Source organism: Ptychodera flava, chromosome 17 (genome assembly GCF_041260155.1).
Source record: "Ptychodera flava strain L36383 chromosome 17, AS_Pfla_20210202, whole genome shotgun sequence".
NCBI classification, from domain to species: domain Eukaryota; kingdom Metazoa; phylum Hemichordata; class Enteropneusta; family Ptychoderidae; genus Ptychodera; species Ptychodera flava.
The window spans coordinates 27,405,997-27,429,135 of NC_091944.1; the positions used below are offsets into that span (position 1 = coordinate 27,405,997).

Genomic DNA, 23,139 nt, shown 5'->3' on the forward strand with positions numbered 1-23,139 from the left:
CCGACCCGAACAACATCGGTTGAGTTGGCAGAGTACACCAACGAGTCTTTCAGTTCACAATCAGACTGATTCATGAGATATTTCACCTACCGTGCAGTATGTGTGTACCTGCAACGATTTCAGATACACTTTGTACGTAGTGTTGCCAGTGGTTGACCTCTTCTTATGAAGTTGAATATTTTGCCTCTTCGCTTTTTGTCCTCAAAAAAGATGATATCATGCATTCTCTATTGTACATCAAATCAGTGCAGCCTATTCATACAGCTTTTAGTTTTAAAACAATTTATTTCAAAGTTTGCTTTGGTACGAAATCAAGCGTTATAGCAATAGCGATGACACAGACACAGGGGAGTTGCAGAGACTTTTGATGGTTATTCATGATGTGTGCATAGGGCATTCACCTCATCTACACAACAGTAGGAAAACTGGCTCTGCTTCAAATACATTGCTTTGGAGGATCTTGCTAATGCAAACAGAGTATCGCTATGTGCAGCTCTGGGAGACGGGAATTTATTCTTCTGAACATTCAAAACATACCTGGATTCAAGGCAGAGCTCTAGTCAGTATCACTATGGGCATTCACGGAAAGGATGTGGATGCATGATTTGAATTGTGTCTTTCCTGTGCTCTAAGTGCGCAGTTTCATACAGCATTTAGTAACCCTTGGGCAGGAGTTGGTCTTGAGCTTCAGTGCTGAATGCCCTAAACCCCTTCATATCAACTGTCCCCATGTCTGCACTCGGCATTTGAAAAGTGAGAACAGATTGCACACAATATTGCCATACATGTAACATCAGTGACAGCTTTGCTGCACTTAATTAATCACATTCCCATGTGTATAGAGTCTTCTGGTCTGATCAGCTGACTGTCACATGATGATCACATGGACAGAACTCTAGCAAAGAAAGAGGATGACTCGATACTGGCTTGTCCAATGAATTGCCTTGTTATTACAATAACCATTTATTGATGCAGTTAAAATATCATTAACTTACATAGCTATGTGATTATTTTATATTCACTCAATGGTGACATGCTCACACTGTGGCATATGACTAAACTTCTGGAAGTTTGTGACATTTAGCAGCCACATGAACATACTGCAGTTTCCACACACAATTAAGGGCCATCATGGAACTTGAATAGGGAAAACTTCACACTTTGACAATCTTACTGAAATGTGTTATTACTCTACAACATGGCACTAGCATATTCTACTATAGGACAATTTGGCAAAATATCAAAAGTGAACATCATCATCATAACTCCGCTTTCAGAGCACTGGAATTGTCGGTTTTCAGTTTATGAGCCAGGTTCTGTTAAGAATGATCACAGACGTATCCACCGATGTACTGCTGTCTTGTGCAAAGATTACACTATAAATGACATCAACCATGTATTATCTCCAGCAGTGACCACCTCCGTGCAAATCAAGGCTTATCTCAGCACACAGCTCATCGGGCAAGCAAAGTCCTCCCACCTAAGGTTGTGTCCATCGGCTAAAATTTCCTAAACCTCTACGTTCTTGACTCTAAGGACTACCGGCACCGATGTGCACGGAATCATTCCGATTTCCGTGATCACCATGTCCACGTAGTCTGGAGGGGTCACGTCATAAACCAAGTTCAACAGAGTCAAGGAGGTGTGTTCTTTCCAATCCTGGAGGTAATTCTGTGATCTACCAATGTTGACAAGGTCATTAGGGTCACCTGAAATGAAAAAGATAATATACAGTAACTTTCTACAACAAGACTGATAAAACTCAATGTCCTTAGAATAGTAGAATGTGCCTCGGGGACAGATATTCTAGCTCTCAATTTTTTCAATACTCTTCTGGTCTACCACTTGTAGGGGCTCATTTTAAAGGCCAGGGCCGGGTATAAATAGCTAGCTGCCCCTGTTGGAGTTAGTTCATGCAAAGCGTGGTTTGGGTGGTGCCACGCTCGATCGCTCCGTGAAAACCATGCCAAAATGGTCACAGTCGAAGAAACTTAGGCGTCCATGCACCTATACCTAACTATGAATGTCTAGTGATTGAATTTATCGATAAAATTTTATGATTTGAGCATGAATAAAGCTGATTTTGACCGATGAAGGTATTTTTCTTTGTCTTCAACTAGCGTGGCGAGCGGCCATAACAAAGGTCTGTAAGCTGTCAATCAAAAAAGGACGCGATACAGGTGTGAATCGGTAAACGTTTGCGATGTCAACATGTTAGATACGGCACAGCATTGTAATTAGATGGAGCGACCGCAGTGCAGACCCGCAAGCACAGGCGCTCTGTAGCTTGGGAGTCTGCTTAATAGATCGATTTTCGGCTCGATCTATCGATCCCGTAGTCGATATGCCCACGACTGCAACCAAAACACTCATTTAGGTTGCAGTGCGGGCATGTCGACCGCGGGATCGATAGATCGAGCCGAAAAGCGATCTATTTAGCAGACTACCCAGCTCCAGCGCCTGTGCCCGCTAGTATGTCACTCAAGCCGCAGCGCGTTCTTGCGTAGACGCCGCACCATGTACCAAGACACGCCGCTATTTCCAATCGTTCTGTCATGTAAAATTCAGATTCAAGTTCTTTTAGATTTTGATGTCGTGAAAAGTATTATTATTATCGTCTCGCCGTTTTAAAAGATTTTTGAGGACCTAAACGACATCATGTGTTGCTCCAGTGCCATGTAATCCGATGTCAAGGAAAAGCGGTGACTTTTTTCAAAGTTGAATAAAATTTCCTTCTGGTTGCGTTAGTCAATTAATCGAAATACTTTTGTTCACAATTATTGATTAAACTATAGACAGTGGACTGTCTTGATTCTCCCGTCTATGATCCGATATTCACTGACTCATTCTTTCTCTTCTCTGTCGATCGCTGAAAGTAATTATATCTTCAATACTCTGTCCTAATTTGACAGATGTAATATCCAAACCTACATTGTCATTCATTTCTGACCAACGAACAAAAACTTGGTCCGTTCGCCAAAGCACATATCTGAAGAGATGTTTTGCGAAACAGTGAATAAATATATTGGGTGAACAGCCGTACTCTATGCATTAGGGGATATTCATGTTGCAGTCTCTCCGAAAAAAAACCCGGGATGTTTAGACGATAACAAAGGCGATGACTCTGTTAGTTGAATAAAAAAACTTTTCGGACATCATATTTTTATCTAAGCGTAAATTTGTCGGTTTGATGTGCGACCGTACGCAGATCGCCCATATTTTCTTCAAAACTAGTCAAAACAATTCTGCGACAATGACGGTGTCTCTTCGTGAACGTCCTTGAACCCGTAGCCGTGACCATTTTTTTATGTTTTCCGTGGTTGATGATTGGTAGAATTCATGTATCAAAATTTGAAGACACGCGATTGAATGTTACATTCTGTGAATGTTAGGCAATTGACGGTGTGTAGGGACGGTAACAGTCCACTGACCATGGGAGTATCAGCAGTACGCAGTACATTGCATGCTTTCTGAAAATGAACAGCGTGTTTCCATAGCTACCACGCGAAATCCGGCTTTGACCAATGTTCCTGTCCTGTCGGAGGATAACTTTCGAGCTGCGTAGCTACTGTTGAGGTTCGGATATCCGAATCTTTCGTGTTCGAAAGGCTTATCGATTTACAGAAAAGACTGAACTCTTATTATTAGTTTACATGTACATAACCCAGCACACGGGGCAAAGCTAAATACTTACCAAGTTGGAAAATTTCTGCGAGTCGCTCTCACCAGCGGTCGCGAGGAAAAAATACGTCGGTATCACTGATCCGCCATGTTTATTGTTGTTTGTACGACTAGTTTGAAAGTCATAGATTAATATTAATTAATATTGCCATTCAATATTTTACGCACTTAGTCACCTGTGCATTTAAATACGCAGAAACGTTTACAGACTTTCGATGGTGATAACTAACTCCAGGCCATGACATGTCTCCAGTTACGAAGTTTACCCGGTAAACCCCGGAAATCGACATGGACATTGAGCGGTGATCGTGAAGCGTTAAATAAATGTCGGCAAAATAAAACGTCAAATGGCTAGACTTGAGAGAGAGAGAGAGAGAGAGAGAGAGAGAGAGAGAGAGAGAGAGAGAGAGAGAGAGAGGGGTGGTTTATGCACCCGCGAACTGATCATGGTCTATAGAATGGATGGATGCAGTGTCGGTTTACACATTTGCGCTGCACAGATATCGAAAACGTACAGATACTTTACCGAAATTTGACTTATTTTATAACAAGAGTAGAACAAAACCAAAAGTGTTGAAGGTACTCTTCAGATGCTTGATTCACAAGTTTGCTAAAAATAGATTATACTTAGGCCAGAGAAAAAAAAAATCTTGTTCATCGGATTTTTTGGACCAAGTTCCGGGAGCGGCGAGCGAAAATTTTTTTTTTTAATTTTTTTAGGCCGAAGGTAAACGCGGTTCTCTGGCATTTTTGCACAGATGCAGATGCAGACAAGGCAAGATAATTGTTTCCCTTTTTACCAGAAATATATCAGACAAGAATAAGCTTATAGATTTTGTTGAGGGACCGTGGATTAATGTACCACGGTGTTAATTTCGGATTGATTCAACGATTTCAAACCGTAATTATTTTTTTAGTGAGAGGGCTTTTAGTAGTTCTGTATATAGACGAAACGATCGGAAAAAGCAGAGTATCTTGGCAATGGCACGTCTACGCTATCGTTTAGCTAGCTGCCATGATTGTACAGTTGCCCCGGGTTGGCCTAATTCGGAACGTAATAAAGCCGTCAGTTGCAGCGGCATCGTGCTGTACCTTTGTCATTACTGTTGAAGTACACCGTTTATTGCTTGCTACAAGCATCGCGGGCCGCTTCATGAAACGTTTCTCATGCAGTGTACTGGTCTCGCCGTTATATTCAGTTACGTATAATCTGTTGTTTGCATGTCAACACATTGGCCTGTTTACAGCCTTCTGTGCACACTAATCGTGACCGTAATTTACAAAGACATAAACATTCGATCCCGCCAGTGAATGTCAAAGGTGAACTGGATTAACTTGATCCCGGGTATCAAGTCCCTGGCCTTTAAAGCTTTTGGCATAAGAAAACTTTCCACTGTTGCAGTTTTTTTTGAAAATCACAAATTATATTTTTCCCCAGAGAGTTAACACAGGGATGGCGGCCATTTTGAATTTTACATTCCGGTAAATATTTGGTAATTCCTTTCTCTAGTTCCAAACTTTGCATGGTGGCCCTGATTTTTATTCTTGATTCGGTAAGAATGGTTGAAAGTTTCATTGAGGAGAGTTTGAGCAAAAGTTTAAGTCTTTCACTTTTGAGGCTAAGCAAAGGAATTTTATATAGTGCCTTCAAATGAGGCAACTCAAAGAAACATTGCTTTGTTCTTCCATGAAACAAGGATGGATATGTCTACTATTGGTTTTTAGCACTGCCTCCTTTGTTATTTACTCTTTCTAAAAAATTGCATTTTGAAATTATCATTAGCAAAAGCAGCAAATTCCAGAAAAAACTCAAAACACAACCAATGTAAGGAAATCTTACCAAGTTCATTGAAGACAAAGGAATCTGTCTGTACCCTCTCACTGAATTTATAGGTCTCACAGCAAACCAAGACAGGTACATTGTAAGCTTTGGCCATCATGGCTACCAGCGATTGGCCAACTCTGGACATGACGTAACCATTAGCCAATAGGGCGTGAGCACCTAGGAACACTTTGGAAACCTGCAAATGAATGAACAATAATTTGTTATACAGGGTGGGTTTGTGATAGTCAAAAGACATTTAACTTTTGCAAAACTGACCTGTGCCACTAGTTACGTTTCACAGTTATACAGCAGCTTGCAGACTGTTTAATATCATAACCTTCAAAAAATTACGTTACATAACTGCGTCGTAGTTTTGCACAGACTCTCAAATTTATACAGTTCTTTTCTGGTCTACTGCTTGTTGGAGTCCATTTTGAAGCTCATGGAGGTCTAGTTTTACTGAAAATCAAAATGTTATTTTCCTCATAGATTTAACGAAGAGTTGGTGACCATCATGAATTTCAAATATTGGTAAATGTCAGGTAATTTGTTTCCACAGTACCAAACTTTCCATAACGGCTCCTGCTTTTTATTCTTGAATTTGAAAACAGTTGAAAGTTCCCTTATTAAAGTTTGAGAAAAGTTACAGACATTCAACATTGGCGCCCACTTTACTACCTTAAACACGTTGGACTTCTCCTCTTCCACAAAAGGGGGAATTGGCACAATCATGGATTTCACTGTGGGGAAATGGGCCAGCCTTTAGAAGTATTTCAGGATTTTAGGATGTGTATAGCAATTCAAGACCAGAAGAATTTAGAAACTTATTGTCAACCTTTTTGAAGGCCTATGTGGTGATGTACATTGCAATAAAAAACCAAAAGAAAGTTTATTGGTCTAACTTTGTGGAAATGGTTGAATGATGAAGAAATACACATGTACACAAGAGTATACTTACCTCTGGCATCATGTATGAAATGGCATTTGTATAGATATAGGAGCATTTGATACCATACTTCACAAGTCTTCTTGTTGCCTCTCGTCCTTCGTTCTTTGGTCGTCCGTCAACGACAATGACACTGAATCGTTTACCAGCATCATGGGCGTCTTTGAGGACTTTGCAGATGAGGGAAGAACTAATAAACAAAGAAAGAATAAACCAAATGTTAGTTTCTCATTTCTTTCCTCACAAGTTTTTGTATCTTGAACAGTGCAATAAACACAAACATGTCCTATGTAAGCGTGACCATTAGCTGCATTGCATTTTTTGATGGGGAGGTTTGAAATGAAATGCAACTTATGTGAAAACGCTCACCGAAATGTGACCACAGACTATTTTCCAAACATTGGTGAAAATTGCACAACTCAGATTTTAACAACTAAATGATTTTTGACTTGCAGCTCAAATATGGCTGCCTGAAATACAGCCATAAGTGCCTACATAATCAATCAAATCCATCACAAGGACTGAAACTGACATCTTCAAAGACAAAACAACTTCGTAACAGGAATCCACAGGGAACATCTCTCCAAACATCGAATGATAATTTTTCAGCAAGTAAATTACAAAATGATACAGTACACACTGAAGCTAAGTATTGAAATTACCAGAGAAATTGCTGCAAAATTTGCTATGATACACTGTGAGTGTTTATTCTAAAATATCATTACAGACTATCACGCCAACAAGGCAGCTTGGTGATGAGGATTATTTCAGCTAATTCACCACATTATGTTTATCTGGAGTGACATCTGTTGACTAGGCACTTCATTAAAACTTAGGCATGCACCATATGGGTATGGAGATTTTAAATTTAACTTTGTAGCATTGCTGTCAATTAGTGACAGCAAAGTGTCTTCTTTAGACTTGAGCTGATCAGGAAATTGAATGATAGGAAGTCTTGCCTGCAAAAGATAAATTTACTTGCAATTTATAACCAGTGTAAATGACTTGGCAAAATGCAAAGATAACTCAGTCATACCGTGACATGAAACGCTTGTAGCATTCTCTCCAGGGATAAAATACTCTGAACACAAGACCACGACATTTGTATGTAAAATACTGCAACAGAACATTTCTCAAATTAACAGGACCATTCTCGTACAAAATTTTGAATACAATGACTTGATTAGAAATTCACCTACCATGCATATATCATGATTACATCGCCATCCATTATCTTCTTACTGGCATATGTCTTGGAGATCGCTTCATCTGCCAACTCGATCTTTTCTCTCAGGTATTCATCTATGCTTTCTTGAAGTCTTTCTTTTGCCTGTAAAATACATCCAAATAATCAGAGACAGAAGACTGTTATGCAATTAAGGAGGAATCATGTGACTAAATTTATGATGAAATTGCTTATTCTTCTACCATTGGATTACAAAATTTCCCAATTAACAGATTGAATTCAGTTAATGTATGCGTCATTTCTGTTTAAACTACACATTAAACAATTTTCTCTGAGTACCATGTAATTCAATTTGTCATCCATTCAATGCCAGTATGTCTGAATATGGCTCTTTTACAATCTGGAATATCAAAATTTAACTTGCTGAAAAAAGGACAATTTTTCTCCAATTTCAACATCCTCTGGCATTGAAGAGAGTAGTATTAGTAAAAACCACTACATTATTCACGTCAAAGGACTTTGACACACTGTCTTCAAAATAATGATCTCTTATTAGCCATGTCAGTAATTTGATTTTGTGTTTCATTTGACATTGTGGGAAAGGTAAAATCATAATTACTGATGTCCACCAAAGTCTTAGTAAATATTTGTACTGAACTGACCTACACAAGGTACTGAGAATTTTTCTATTTATTAAGATTTTTGATAGATAATACAATTATATTATAGCTTTGCATATATAAGTGAATTTTGTAACGCCATCCCTCCAGATTATTACTGATAATGACTCTGATTATCTAGCATTGTGGCCCTTGATGTTCCCTACATCTACAAATTCCCTGGCATTGCCGGAACCACAAAATAATAGCTGCAATGTACCAAATCCATCCAGGCCAATAATGGACTCAAGCAAACTTTCCTCTCGACCTTGCTGGTACATTATTATGAAAAGTTTGCTTTTGTTCATTATGGACCAGGAGGGGGTACATTACTGCTTAAATAATGACAAAATAACGCAAGTTGCCCATTTTTGTTAGTCGATTTGCAGTAGAAGTACAATGCTTATATCAACAGTGACTAAACTGTGTAGTGCAAGGCACCACTTCACAGTAAAACACTACATGACTGTAAATTACAAATAAGAGTTGGTCTACGTCATATCACTTTACAATCGTCACCTTCAAAAATTTACATGTACACCACCTTGTCATGACAAAGACTGCACTCGTAACTTCACTCTTCTGTGAGAGTGGGGATTTGGCTGAGCTGTTCTGTCCGTTGCTTCTACACTAGGTGACTGGATGCCGTATGTTGTGATTTTGAGACCGATTGAAAATAGCTGTATTTCACTTAAAACTATGCTGGAAGGGCAAGTTCTTGAAATGCCTTTGGAAAATTCATTTGTAGAGTGGTAAAGCAGCATTAGCAATGCCTTACCTCTGAATCTGTAAGACTTGTTGGTGTGTGGGTGATCTGCATCTTGAGGTACTTGATAGCATTTCCCATACTCACTGATAATGGTCTACACTGTGTCAGAAAACTGAAAGGAGAATTTTAATTCAGTAAAGCGAAGTAGAGCATGTGTAGAGTTGAAGATGAGGCAAACAGTACAGGTTGATGTTAAATCAACTCTGGTAGATTTTTTATGTTGGACTCTAGGAGGGATCAGGCTAACTAAGTGAAAAGTGTGACAGCCATGAAGTGAGAGACTTCTAGTGAAACTCTATGGTTCATGTTTCAATCTTGTTTCAGCAATACAGACCGTCGACTGCAATATATCACGGCAACAGGTTACCCTACATGTATGCCTTCCTGTGTTTGGGAATGTGTAGCAAAGTCTGTCGTGAACATATCAGACCTTCCATGGATATTTTACTCACTAGACTCATACAAGACTGAGAAAAACTGGATCCACGCCATGAAATGTTGGACTAACATGAGTCTATAGGGAGTATGACTCTACTGGTTAATTTAACCATGCAGAGTTTCGTGACAGTGAATAGGTCTGGGCCGAGTATTTGTCGAACAGTCCGAACACTTTAACCTGTGTGTACCATTCAAACACCTTTATTCAAAACAGTAGACCTGCAATATTTCAAACAGAAGAAAGTCCAACAGCAAAAATAATCTAGTGGTCTGTGGTACAGAACAATCAAAATTTTAGCCTGAACTGGTGAATTTGCCATTCTGGTTGCTAATGGTAAGGAGAACTAGTTAATAGTATTAACCCTTTTCCTGCCAAGTCCATATTTCACCACTAGGTCAAGATGGTTTTGTTAAGGCCGGTACCCTGGTAAATGTTACCGCGGTTCCCAAGTCATTTTACCGGGGTTTACCTTGGTATATCAATGCAATCAGATTAGGGGATAGCAGAAATGTTACCGGGCTTCCCAATCATTTACCTCTGTTCCCCAACCTTAGCAAAAACACTGAAGATGGTTAAAATTAATGAAACATAACGTATTCCATAGGATGCATTTTAACATAATACTGTATATTTGAAGGCTGTTGAAAACATAATGCTGTAAAGTTGATTTTTTCTGGACAAAAGATGCTATAACATACCAAGCCAAGTGGGTGAAAATATGTCATGTTTTGGCTCAATACCGCTTTTTACTGACTTGGCTGATGGGGAAGTGATACAGTTATTACTGTCTGGCAGGAAAAGGGTTAATAGATAACAGGACCACTGTATCAACCTGGATAAAGGTCCATGGACAACTAAAAACCAAAAAGTGAACTGATTCATTAACCCCAGCACAGTATACCACTCCCTACTCACCTGATGTATGGTTTTATCTTTGCTTCAAGATCTCTGGCTAACTCCTTGTGTTCAGGTGTGGAATAGTCGGCGATCACTGACTTGAAGGCCTGAAGTAGAGCTATACACCGTGCATTGGAGCCACACACAATGCCTTCAGCATACTGCAGACCCAGTCTAATGATGGCAGGGTGCATCCCGCCATCTTGGAAGTTTATACCCTGTGTCAGCGACACCTGACGCTCGTATTGGTGTAAATGTGAGAAAAGTCCCACTTTTCTTTGGGAAGCTGCTCTCAGTGGGACCTGTAAAGAGAAAGAGAAAAGTGATTTGTGATTGATTTCAAGTGTTTCAGATTTTCAATGATTACATTATCTGACAGAATGATTACTGTCCTCAAATGCTTTATGCAAGTTCGGATAGCTAACTTGTAACATGAAGTATTGTATTTTAATGTTTTCCTTGAATACATAAAGTAAAACATTTCAAAAGCAACCAGCACATGCTATCCAATTTAAACCATCTGTGTAATTTATAATCAGGCCAAAGTAATGAAATTCTTTGTTTTGCGTCCCCGCTCGCTTAGGTTTTTAAGGTTCTCATGAAAAACACACACAGTGTATTTGAATAGGAAATTTTAGGACATACCCGCTTAGCTTTTCTGAACTAAAAATTTTGTTACGATTTTTTTTTGCTGCAATCAAAGTAAATTGTTTTCTTGTGTGTGTTTTTCAGCCGCTTAGGCGCGTACCTTTTCCTATTTTGAATGGACGCAAAACAAAGAATTTAATTACTTTGGCCTCATGAATATATCATACTGAAAAAAACATATGCATACACAGATGCCTCTAACAAATAACATTAACATGAGTAGAAACAAAATTTTGCAGCAATTGTCTTGTTTGTCACAGCAACAGTTTCTAACTTCATTTTTTTCACCCCTTTTACGAGACGTGTCCATGCCTACTGTTTTCGGTAGGACTGTTGGACGTATACATGGGGACAAGGGTTTAAAGCCTGAATTTTTCTTCCAGAATACAGAGGACTTCCCACATTATTGAATCACAACCACTAACCAAAATCATTTATGCTATACTTTTGCACTATCTTACACAATACTCATCATGGACATTACAATCATTTGGGGTACTTGAAGAGGTATTTTGTGAATAACCTTACAGTTGTACTTTCCCAAACTAGCCCATCTGCTTTGTTTATCTCTGGTAACGTACCTGTTGTTTTTCCAACTTCTTGGCTATTTTCTTCTGTACCTTGGTGTCATCGACCAGCAGATTAAGAGATACTCTGGGTGGTTCTTTTTTCACTGTGAAGGGAAAACTTTTCTTTATCAGATGATGATACACTGAAAATTATGCAGCTGTGATGTCCTTGTGGTCAAGTTCTTTAAAAGACTCACTGTTTGTAGGTTTGTTGTGGACGATGTTTTTCATGATCATAAATACGGAAATGCTACCATCCACTATTGGTATACCCAACCCTATATATATCTGACCATGGTAATACAAATCCTGTTCCTTAATCTCATCACCTTTCCATCCCTCTTTCATCAGCCCTTCACAGAAAAGGCCCCTCTTTGACTCAACAGATTTTCATAGAACATTCAAGTGGTCACGTCTATCTTGATGTAATACTCTACATTAGCTGCCTGCACACCTAAATTCAATACAAATTTTAATGTCACATATATTGGTAAAGTATCGAAACTAATCATAATGAGTGCTAGCTCTCTTGCACAAACATATATATGTACATGTCGACAAACAACTACAAACACATGAACAAACATGATTATTCACCACTTCACTCACCATCAGAACTTGTCTTTGGTTTACCACTCTGTTCACCTGCTTTCTTTGCTGCCTTGGCAGCTCTCTCTGCTTCCTGTGAAAGCAAAATAAATCATACAATCATAGAAATATGTGTATTTCCATAGGTAACTGTACACATGGACTCTGTACTACAATCATGTGACCTCTTTGCTGTACTGAGTCTGTAGAAGACTGCACATACTTTTTATTCCGAAATAGACTCATTCCAATTCCATGAGCGCTGTACTTCATCCCCCTGCTTCAGTTCAGGGGAAAACCTTTCGCTGGCACGAAACACAAAATACATGCGATACCAGCATACAACCTGCTACACAGCAAACTGTTATTGTTGAGATATTTTCAGCCCCCTGATTAATTATCGTACCTGTTTTTCTCTTCTCAGTCTCTTCAGCTCTGCTTTACTCAGTTTAGGAGCTTCATCTCCCTCTGTCTTGCTACAAACTGTATCAGCACTCTTGGCTGCACCACCCTGCTGTTTTTGCTGCTGCGGTTGTTGTTGTGGTTGTTGTTGTTGTTGTTGTTGAGGCAGCTGCTGTTGCTGCTGAGACTGTTGTTGCTGTTGCTGTTTTTGTCTTCTTTCTTTCTTAGCTTTCTTAGACTTTCCAGAGCTCTGGGACTCCGGCGATGGTTTATCTTTTCCACTCTGACCTTGTTTACTGGGTGTGGTGGCAACATCTGCAGAGCCTGCAGCAGCACCCTGAAATGATGATGAAACCAAGTGAAGTTGTACACACCCTGCATTATGTACTTTTTCCTTGAGAGAGATTACCTTTCACTGTGTCATTGACAGTCTAAACGGAAGTGTTTGAAAAAAATACATACATTGGTTGTATGCAGGGGGGAATACTTAAAATGTAAAAATTTGAGCAAGGGGATTTTCAGGGAAGGGCCACCCGTCTGTTTTAGAGCAACGTACTCATATGTTTAATGGTAACCTGACAAAAGAACACTTTTCACAACAACTTAGAGTGTGCAAACCATGCATTGTTGTGTAAATTGACCATCCTCTGGTTTTTCCTAGGTGTGGAAAACACTGAGTTTTGTTCATCCGTAGACAGTAGGGGGGTATCATTTGAACTAAAATTTTACTCATATCATCATTGGTGTGTATATACTTTCTTATTCGTGAAAACCGTACAGGTCGGTCATGTGCTTTGGCGGCTATATTGCCATTTGCAAGAAACCTACAATAACCATGTAATAATTATCCAGCCAGGACTACACCTATAGCTGTGGCAAAACTATTTTGTTTCAGAAAAATTCAACATGACTAAGGTTTTCTTGCATATGTATAACAAAGTGCTTATTTATTAAACTATTTTCCCCAGCTCATTCTAGCAATCATGGCAACTGCTCAGGCCCCGTAGCAGTATTAATTTTGTTTGATGCTGAAATGAAAAATCCAACTGGATTTTACTTTCTGTTAATAATACTTACTTCACTACAACCATGGCCTTATAATTCTTATCCTAAAAGACAAACCTACAAAAGAATCTTCTGTTCACTCACCTGAGGGGTCCTTTTCAGCACTATTAAAGCACTTGAACCCCTACTACTAGTCACTCCCTTACTGCCTTTGTAGACTTCCCACAAAGAACACATTCTCAGCTTACTCAAATGACTAAGTCCATTGACAATAATCCAAATTAATGAACCCAATGTCAGGGGTTTGTGCAACCATAGTCTATGGTGCAACACAGACAGACCCTAACATACATCCCTCTCAGATGTCCCTGAGATAGGCAGTGGTAAAGACACCATGCAACCTGCATTGTACAGCTTGTAAGATTTCAGAACGTTAAACACCTGAAAACAAAGCCCACAATGGGCTGAAACAGCCCTAACCTCATGGGCTGTCACCCTTGCTAGGTTAAGAGACTCATCGAACAAGCCTGATCACATCAACTATCCATCCAGAAATAGTGGGAGGAGAAACGGACACATCAGCCTGAGATCAAAACGAGATGAACAACCTGCTCTGCTCTCCACGTTTATTCTTAGAATGCTTAATATACTTTTGAGGACAATATGAAAATACTGATTTTCACAATAAAGGTAAAAAGTGACGTAAAGTGATTCAAAAAAAGCAAAAAAGTGACTTGATAATGATTCAATAAAGAACCCCAAAAAAAGACCATTTGAAATATTTGCCTGAGTGACCATCCAAGCAAATTTCAAATAGTTACTGAAGGGTTTCTAAGATATCTCTGTCCATAGCATACGCAAAGCCATCACATTAGTCCGTAAGACCATTGGTTCATAGAAATAAAAATGAAGAAGTGGCATATAACTGTATCTATTCCCTTCTGTGATAACGGTATCCCATTTCTGGTAGACTATTATTGTTTTTAATTAAACATGTAAATTCTCCAGAAGCAACAAAAATACCAAATCATGGACCATGGAGTGCAGTCCTGGAAAACTACTACAATTACAGTTTTCTAGGACTACTGATTATTATCAAGCAATATCATTGACTGAGTATGATTTTAAAGCTATTATCCTCTTTCTACCAGGCTCCATAGACAAACCATAGAAATAAATACTGCTTGGGTTAAAGAGGATTTTTATAAACACTGGGTGAGTGAATTGATACACATTGATTATCATTGTGCATGGGGTACATTCTGTATATGGGGGTGTGTACAGTACATTTTGAAATAATCAAGAAGCCAGTAATAAAACTAATGAAAGTAGTAGGTATAAGATTCATTCAAGCTGCATACGCTATAACACAAAGTGTTACTGTAATTACACCCATGTAATCTTCAGATGCAGAAAAGTTTCTAGATGAGTGGCGTGGTGCGTACACTATATAAATTTCATGAATGTTAGGGGGCCACAGGAGGCTCAATTTGAAAATATGTTGCAATTTAAATGAAGATTTTATCACTTAATTTTATCAATATAATGATCTGCTACACATTACGACAATAAAGTACATACAGTAGTAAATTTTGTTCAATTAAAAGTCATTTCATTATTAATAATATTATCATTATGATGTAAAAGATCTGGAAAAGCGTAACAAAGGGGTCTGTTCAAATATTGATACATATTTTTCACATGAATATTAAAAAGGCATGCAGCCTGCTTCGTGTTGAATGATTGGTAATCTACATTTACTAAATGTAGTGCATACCAGGTATAGATTACAGCACATCAATTCAAAATATGTCTTGAAAATATTATAGAATTGGAAATGACCCCTTGTAACGCGAAATTTAGATAGATTTTGAGCATTAAAATTGGCATTCTTTTGTCAATTTTAGGGCGATTTTCTACAATTGTTTTTATTTTGTAAATTTTTTGGTGATTCATTGCACTGAAATGATACATATTTTTTACAATTTTACTGTAACACCTCATTTTCTCATTTTTACACTTGATTGTGAGATGGCCACAGAGGAAGAAATTTCTGTCTGGAAAGAGCGTCTGCCAAAGTGTTGTATTCACCTGGAATGTGATGGGCCACTAATGAAATACAGTAAAATTTGCACCAATTTAGAATATCCTGTATCAGATGACACAGTTTTTTAGACCTTTTTCTGCATGTATTGTTGATGTAGCTAACCACTGAAGAATTGTCTGAGAAAATTTTCACCTTTTTTCCAGAAATTTGAGGTTGGAAACATTGCAGGGCCTTGAACACTGCCATCATTTCCAACCAATTGATATCATTGACCGCTTCATCATTGGTCCACATGCCCCAAGTCATTTGAATGTCCATGTGCGCTCCCCATCCTTTATGGCATGCGTCTGTGATGATGACAACTGACATACTAAAGTACAACTTTTCTAACCTGAGCATATTGCTGTAGGATAGCCACAACTGGAGGTGAAACTGTAATTGGGGTTTGATTCCAACTAAATATGACTTTGCCTCTGTTGATTGCTTACACTGGGCAAACAAATAAAACTGAATATCACTCAGATGACGCCTGCCCAAGGGAATGAGATCGGCAACAAAACGCATCTCCTCCAAGAGACTGAGAAACTCCTTTAGTGAGATATGTGGCCACTTACACACCCATTGAATGTGTTTTTCCAGCTTGACTACATTTTCCATCGTAGGAAAAACTGACCCACCGACAAGATCCAATCTCATACCTCTGAAACTTATAGATTGTGACCGAACTACGATTAGGGGGGCAGCCAGAATACCTGAGTAAAAATCCTTGGGGGACTGGAAAGTCCTTCCAAGGGCAGTACCCACAATCACATATAATGGTGGACTACCACTAAAAGAAACAGGACCCTGCCCAAACCCTTGCTGATAGCAGCCAGGGTTATAAACAGGACCACCATCAATCCTCCCCCCACCCAAAAGGGCAGACCCACACAAGGGAGCCGAAACGGGGGGAGCAGAACCCAAAGCAGAAACCATAGTGGGCCCAGCAACAGCCGACTGTGAACTAGACCAATGCAAAATGGCTAACGTACGAGAATCTGACATGCATGCCATGCCAGCTGTCTGCAACTCTGCAGTCGATAACGAACTGGAAGCAAAAGAAAACGATGAAGAGGGTAAACTTGACATGGATGAAAAGGCCGCGGACTCTACAGCACCCAAAATATCTGGAACTAACAGCAGACAAAGGTGAAGCTTTTGTACTATTAAGAACAAGTGTCACGAGAAATGGCTGCATATTTCTTGAGGTCTATGCAGAACTCTCCGTATCAAGCATACCCTGCTGGCCCACAGATCTTACAAACTCGCAAACATGAGAAGAAACTGAAATTCCTGAGGTTGACAGAACTCAAGAAGACGTGGTTGACTCTAAACCTCACCCAGGTGAGGTAGAAGACTAAAAACCTGGGTTGGAAACAGCGAGGGAAAAGACTGGAAAATTCAATCCCACGTGCTCCCTGAACGATAGGACAAGGTAATAACACTAGCCTTGCTTCCACGCAATAAAACTGCAACAAAAACACTCACAAAGCAGAAAAAACTATTCTAAAAGGCAAAAGCAAACTTGAAAAATGACTTAGCTGAAAATAGGAAGCTGAGAACAACGTCTCTTGTGGTCGTCTAGCGCTAACGTCTGAGAAGGGATGGACTAGACCAGGTTAATGTGTAAACCCGTGTGGATCACGTGACAAAGCAGCATGGGTAATGTTACGAATGAGCACCAGACACGCATGCGTTTCACTTCCAGTAAACATGCGTTGTAGCCATACGTGAATGGTACAAGGGATCACAAGCAGCTCACTGGCGCAAACGTGGAAGGCTACAAAGAATCGACTGAGGACATGGGAGCGGTCTGGTACGGGCTTACACGTACGTGTCCATAGCCAACTTGTTCCAATGTCGACATCGAAGCACTTCGTTACCAACCAAGAGAAGCGTTCATTGACATCATGACATCTCTGACAGGCTAGGTCATGTGGTCAAAGGTCACGGTACAAACCTTTACAGCAGGTCAGGTTCATTTTCTCGAGTTAGTCCCAGTCCCCAAAACATTTTCTCTTGAGTTAAAATTCAAGGGCAGTGGTCGTTGCACGGTGTATGAGCAACATTTTTGTTGATGAACATAAATTGTTTTGTAACCATAAGTCCATCGGAGTGAGATCGAAGCGGTACCTCAATTTGAAAACCCCTCTGTAAGACTCAAGATCATGCGACAGTAAAATGTTAAGATCGGAAACGAACTTCATTAGTGTATTTTTATATTAACTCGTGTAAAGCTACGAACATTGAGACAATACACTTGGCACATTATGTCGCTGAGTTTACTGCACACAGTACGAGGTTTGATCTGGTGCGGTCACGTTGATAGTACACAATGCTATGTACAGTACAGCAATAAAACATCACTTAAATGATCAACACTGTATACATATTTAGGCCAGCAAAAAGTACAATGCCTCACGAAAATTACACGCCATGATCGGCAAATAAGTGCAGGACACAGGAGATGCTGTTGCATCGATAAGGGAAAACGGTCACCATGTTGACCATAGACAATAGTGCTCTACTGCCTACTACCGTACTGCACGGCGACAGACTTGACCCATGACCCACTGTTGATCACTAATTCTAACATCTTCTAGTGATACGTGGCAAGAAATAGTCAAATAACAGGAAAAAATATACAAAACAAGGAAATATTCGCGACATTTGGCGGGGAAAATCGCACGGCTACGCATAGCAATATTGCTTGTGGCAATAGCAAACTTTGCTTTTGACACGCATGTGGCAATAGACACTCCGTTTTTTAAAACAAACATCAATATTTACCCTAATGTGAAAGAGCATTTTAAACCATTTCTTTGTGGGAGGGGAGGGCTATGACAACTGATGCTTCATCTTAGTTGTGTACAAAATGTAATTATGAGTTCACTTTATGGTTTAATTTGAATACATTATAAATTCACACTTTGTCTTACCTGAGATTCCATATCTCTTTTAATTCCTTATCAGTACAGTTAACAAAATCAGTATCAAAGAATCATTTTCCCATTCAATAAGATCTTTGATCCTGTCCTGGATAGGGAACGTGTGACATTGAAAAATAGTATGTGTGCTGGTTAACACACTTCCACTGTAGATGTTCACTTGACAGCCTTAGTTCTTGCCTGAAGGCACTCCGTACAATCGATGTACAGCCCTGTGATTGCAATAGAAAAATATGTCTGAGTGCTTGGTGGTAATGCATAGTTAGCAACAAATAATGCTATTTTAGATATCCACTGTAACTTGTGTTGATCAGTGCTTTTGTAAATATACTCAGGGATAACTGTGGCCAATGGTCAAAATTTGACTTTTTGTGAATGTCTGTCTGTATATGACACATTCTTCATGAGAAAAAGACTCAAATACATTACATATAAATGCAGGTGAGCCACACTCAATCGCACCTCATAGTCCAGGAAGAATAAATAAATTGTTACCCAGAGTTGCCACTTCTACTTTAGATAATTCGAAGTTTTTTTTTGAAAAGCACAAATTTTAGACCTACCTAGAAAGATAACACTTCAATTATTTTGCTTTTTAGGGCATTTTTGTTATGTATATTTTTAGTTTTTTGTTTTCTTCACGGCAAGCAGAAATGCTCAGAATTTGTCCCATCATCACTGTCCGTACATGTCATTATAGGCTGTCAACAGTCCCTTGTGCCTTTCTGTCTCTTATTGGTGTGGTATCTCGCATATACTACTGTAACAGCAGGGTAATCGCAAGCAGTGTGCCCTCTAAGCCTATTCATAGACCCTAAAAACTGCCCATTTGGTACGCTATGACGCATGAAGATTTACTGTGAGCATGATGAAAGAAAATTTTGTTGAATAGGAAATTATACATTGTGACTCAAGAAAATTTCACAAATTTTTCAATTGACTCAGAAGTTTCCTGAAATCTTTGGTTAGAGGGCACACTGATTGCAAGTGTAGCACAGACCTAGCTCCATGTCGGACCGTTTTCTCAAGGGTCTCGGCAGTTTTTATCTCCATCATCACAGTGATTAAGATTGGCATTTTACATACACAAGTACACACTATTTCTGATCTTCAGTTCTTCGTTGTAACGGAATGTGAATTTCTGGTGTATTCGTGTCCGCATGTCAAATGACAAGTAGTTTTGTACTGGTCAGATGAATCATCGAATTTTACAAAAAAATCTTAAAAACAGAGACAAGCATACAGGCGCCATCACATTCACAGCTGTTGCGAATGTACAGTTGCAACACATACATGCGTGCAATCACCGTGGTTCGGCCCTCGATCGTCTATCGGACCTGTGCCTGAAATCGGCCAGAAGTGACAAGTGTTGGTCCTTACGCAAGTTTATCGTCATGGACAACTCACTTGTGGATGGGTAAGGAAAGTATCAACCGTCGCGTCGAAGTGAGTGTACTGCTCTTTCCAGCTCGCTGTACGTTCCCACGCCGCATGCCCGATGCCCTGCCTGCGACCTGGCCTATCCAAGTTCTCGGAGACGATCTCGCGAGATTTGAAAAGGAAACCAATTCCGTAAACGGTGAAGATGGATACATTTAATATTTATAAGCGACGACCAGGTATACCATAATATTTTGACCAGTTCACGTCATGTATGTACGAGCACAGTCACCTGTGGTCGGTCTATTGCGCTTGGCGTCTATGCCCCCATAGACCACAGGCGTACGGAACGTTTCCTAGATCGTCGTCGGATGGGAAGTGACTGACACTGCACTGTGAGGCCGAAGGCCGAACCTCTGTGTATATGTATTCTTATACAGTACCGAGGTTCGGCCTTCGGCCTCACAGTGCAGTGTCAGTCACTTCCCATCCGACGACGATCTAGGAAACGTTCCGTACGCCTGTGCCATAGACGTGTGTACATATGCCTGAGAAAAACCATGTAGGCCTACATACGTCTATGGGGGCATACTGGGGACCGTTCAGTTTTTACGGCCTGGGGGGGGGGCGTCGCCGGTGTTCAAAAAAATATAGACCCCCCCCCCCTGCATTTTTCGCGAAAAAAATGATGACCCCTTTGTCAGACGAAAAAATTTGATGACCCCCCCCCCCCCCCCCCCGCGGAAAAATAACCAAAACCCATATGTCAAATTTACCCGTACGGTTTGCATTTGAACTCCGGTACGCGGCGCACTTTATTCGTGTAGCAGAGATGCCAGTGCACAAACTTCTCAGCCACATCCATGCAAACGTCTGTTAATTAGGACGACTGTAAGGCAATTTTTAACTTCATTTCCATAGACAACTTATGTCCATGGACATTGTATAAAGTAAACTTTATTGGAGTGGTTCGCCATAGGCAGCCCTCCGGTTAAGAGGGTCATGGGCCATTACGTAATGTCAACTTTATTCTAGTGGGTAACCAAAGGTGGCCCGCTGGTAAAAAGAGGGTCGATCATGGCCATTGCATAAAGTGAACTTTATGTAGGTATTATGTTTTTGAAAATGTGGTGACCCCCCCCTTTCCTACCTGTGAAGAAGGCGTCCAGCCGTAAAGATGGTCATGGGGTATTACAATAAAGTCAATTTATTGTAGTGGGCCGCCACAGGCGGCCCGCCGGTAAAGAGGGTCGATCATGGCCATTGCATGAAGTAAACCTAATTCAAGTGGGCTGCCAAAGGCGTCTGCCGTTAAGAGGGTCATGGGTAATACATAAAGTATATTTATTGTAGTGGGCTGCCGACGGCGGCCCGCCGGTAAAGAGGGTCGATCATGGCCATGGCATAAAGTGAACTTTATTGTTGGTATTATGTTTTTGAAAATGTGGTGACCCCCCTTTCCTACCTGTGAAAAAGTGATGACCCTCCCTTCGCGGATTCCAAAATTATGATGACCCCCCCTTGATTTTGCCGCCCCCCCGGCCGTAAAAACTGAACGGTCCCTAGACGCCAAGCGCAATAATAGACCGACCACAGGTGACTGTGGTACGAGCGACAGCGAAGGCGTATTTAGAGTGAACTGGTCAAAATCGAGTGGTATACCCGTTGCTAAATAGTCCGGTTTCCTTGTCCATATACCCTGTGTATAAGTGATAAGTGAATTCACAGTCACCTGTGTAGACTCTCGCAGTCGCTTGTACTGCTTGGTCTCGCGTAGCTTCCGGTATGAAGATTACATTTTTGAAAACGAAATTATAGCGACAGACATACATTTATTCACATTTATTATTTATTATTATTTTCCTGCAATAAAAGATGGGTTTGTTGTCAAGGCATTCCACTGGTTTTAAACTTTATAGAATCAGAATTAGCTTGCTTTACTCATTTCCCTATCGGTAACCTATACAATGTAGAATATTGAAAGCAGACGTTTCTCATGAATGATCGGGCAAGTATATCAGTCTTTAACCAGGAAATACTGGAAAATATACTCAGTACCAGCCTCTAACATAAGGCTCGACACGTCGAATAGCTGATCATTCTCGTCTGAAGATCACAATAACGTGAACCAACATAGTGTAATGAGAATTTAGTTTCTACTTCTTGAAACCACCTGTATTATGATATATATATATATATATATATATATATATATATATATATATATATATATATATATATATAGATAGATAGATAGATAGATATATATATTATGTGTGTGTGTGTGTGTGTGTCACGGTGTGTGTGTGTGTGTACATATACCGGGTATGAACATACATATCTCAAGCATACATATTGCTGTTCTTTACTATTATTAATTCATAACTTCATTAAATGCTTCAGTACATATCAACAAATTGAGTAGCCCCCCCATTCTTGTTCTCCACTTTTAGCAACCCCCCTTGTAGCTTTCGATTTTTTTTGAGTGACCCCCCCTCAGATTCCTCCGACCCCCCAGGCCATAAATAATGACGGCTCCCTAAACCTGGCCCTGATGTCAACTGTCAAATTTTCTAACCCACATCAGCAATCAAAAACGCTCGACTAGATCCCCACCTCAAAGAGTGCGGACATGAGGAACAACAGGACCAGTTGACTGGTGCTGTATACGAAGGAAATTGTTGAAGTTTGCCCCGATAGACTCTTCATTTACAATGAAATGATACTTTTGTGTGAAATACAAAATCAAATTTCTTGAACACACGTGTACCTATTTCACTAAAGCGTCAAAGATATATAAATAATGTACACAGTTTTCTCCCTGTATAGTGAAATGAAACATGCGGAGAATCACCTCTATTTCTCGGAATATTTTTGTTCGCTGAAATGACTATTCGACAGGGGAACATACATGAAAATCGAGTGACTTCCCCGGGCCTCCCCCACCTAGCGCTGATTGGGAAATATGACCCCCTGCAGTTTTCCAATGTAAAATAACCATCCCCTCCTACCCTGGATTGTGTTTTCCTGCCCCAGCAATTGTTGAACCGAAAGTGCTTCACACTCCCACGAAATAGTGGTATGACCCAGGGAGAGGCGTGTCAGCTGCCT

At 40.0% G+C, this 23,139-nt stretch overlaps 1 protein-coding gene across 2 annotated transcripts; it reads right to left on the bottom strand.

Annotated features, from left to right (window-relative positions):
* Nucleotides 1-927: 927 nt before the first annotated feature.
* LOC139115930 (translation initiation factor eIF2B subunit delta-like) lies at nt 928-20,176 on the bottom strand. 2 transcript variants are annotated; one of them, XM_070678360.1, is made up of 11 exons: nt 20,056-20,176; nt 18,640-18,860; nt 12,614-12,946; nt 12,229-12,301; nt 11,632-11,723; nt 10,421-10,704; nt 9,076-9,178; nt 7,652-7,782; nt 6,465-6,642; nt 5,522-5,702; nt 928-1,709 (listed from the first exon to the last, which is right to left on the bottom strand). In XM_070678360.1, exons 2-11 carry the CDS (start codon nt 18,649-18,651, stop codon nt 1,510-1,512), a joined length of 1,587 nt encoding a protein of 528 aa, XP_070534461.1. In that variant the 5' UTR covers nt 18,652-18,860; nt 20,056-20,176; the 3' UTR covers nt 928-1,509. The 2 variants fall into 2 exon arrangements, with proteins under 2 accessions (XP_070534461.1, XP_070534460.1); XM_070678359.1 differs by having other exon boundaries at nt 20,029-20,167.
* Between the last annotated feature and the right edge of the window lie 2,963 nt (nt 20,177-23,139).

Bases quoted from the DNA above. Each gene is read 5' to 3' on its own strand.
- LOC139115930 (XM_070678360.1), bottom strand. The intron at 10,705-11,631 runs GTACGTTACCAG...TTCTCTTTACAG, and splicing joins AGAAGTTGGAAAAACAACAG to GTCCCACTGAGAGCAGCTTC. The intron at 1,710-5,521 runs GTAAGATTTCCT...TTTTCATTTCAG, and splicing joins CTTTGTCTTCAATGAACTTG to GTGACCCTAATGACCTTGTC.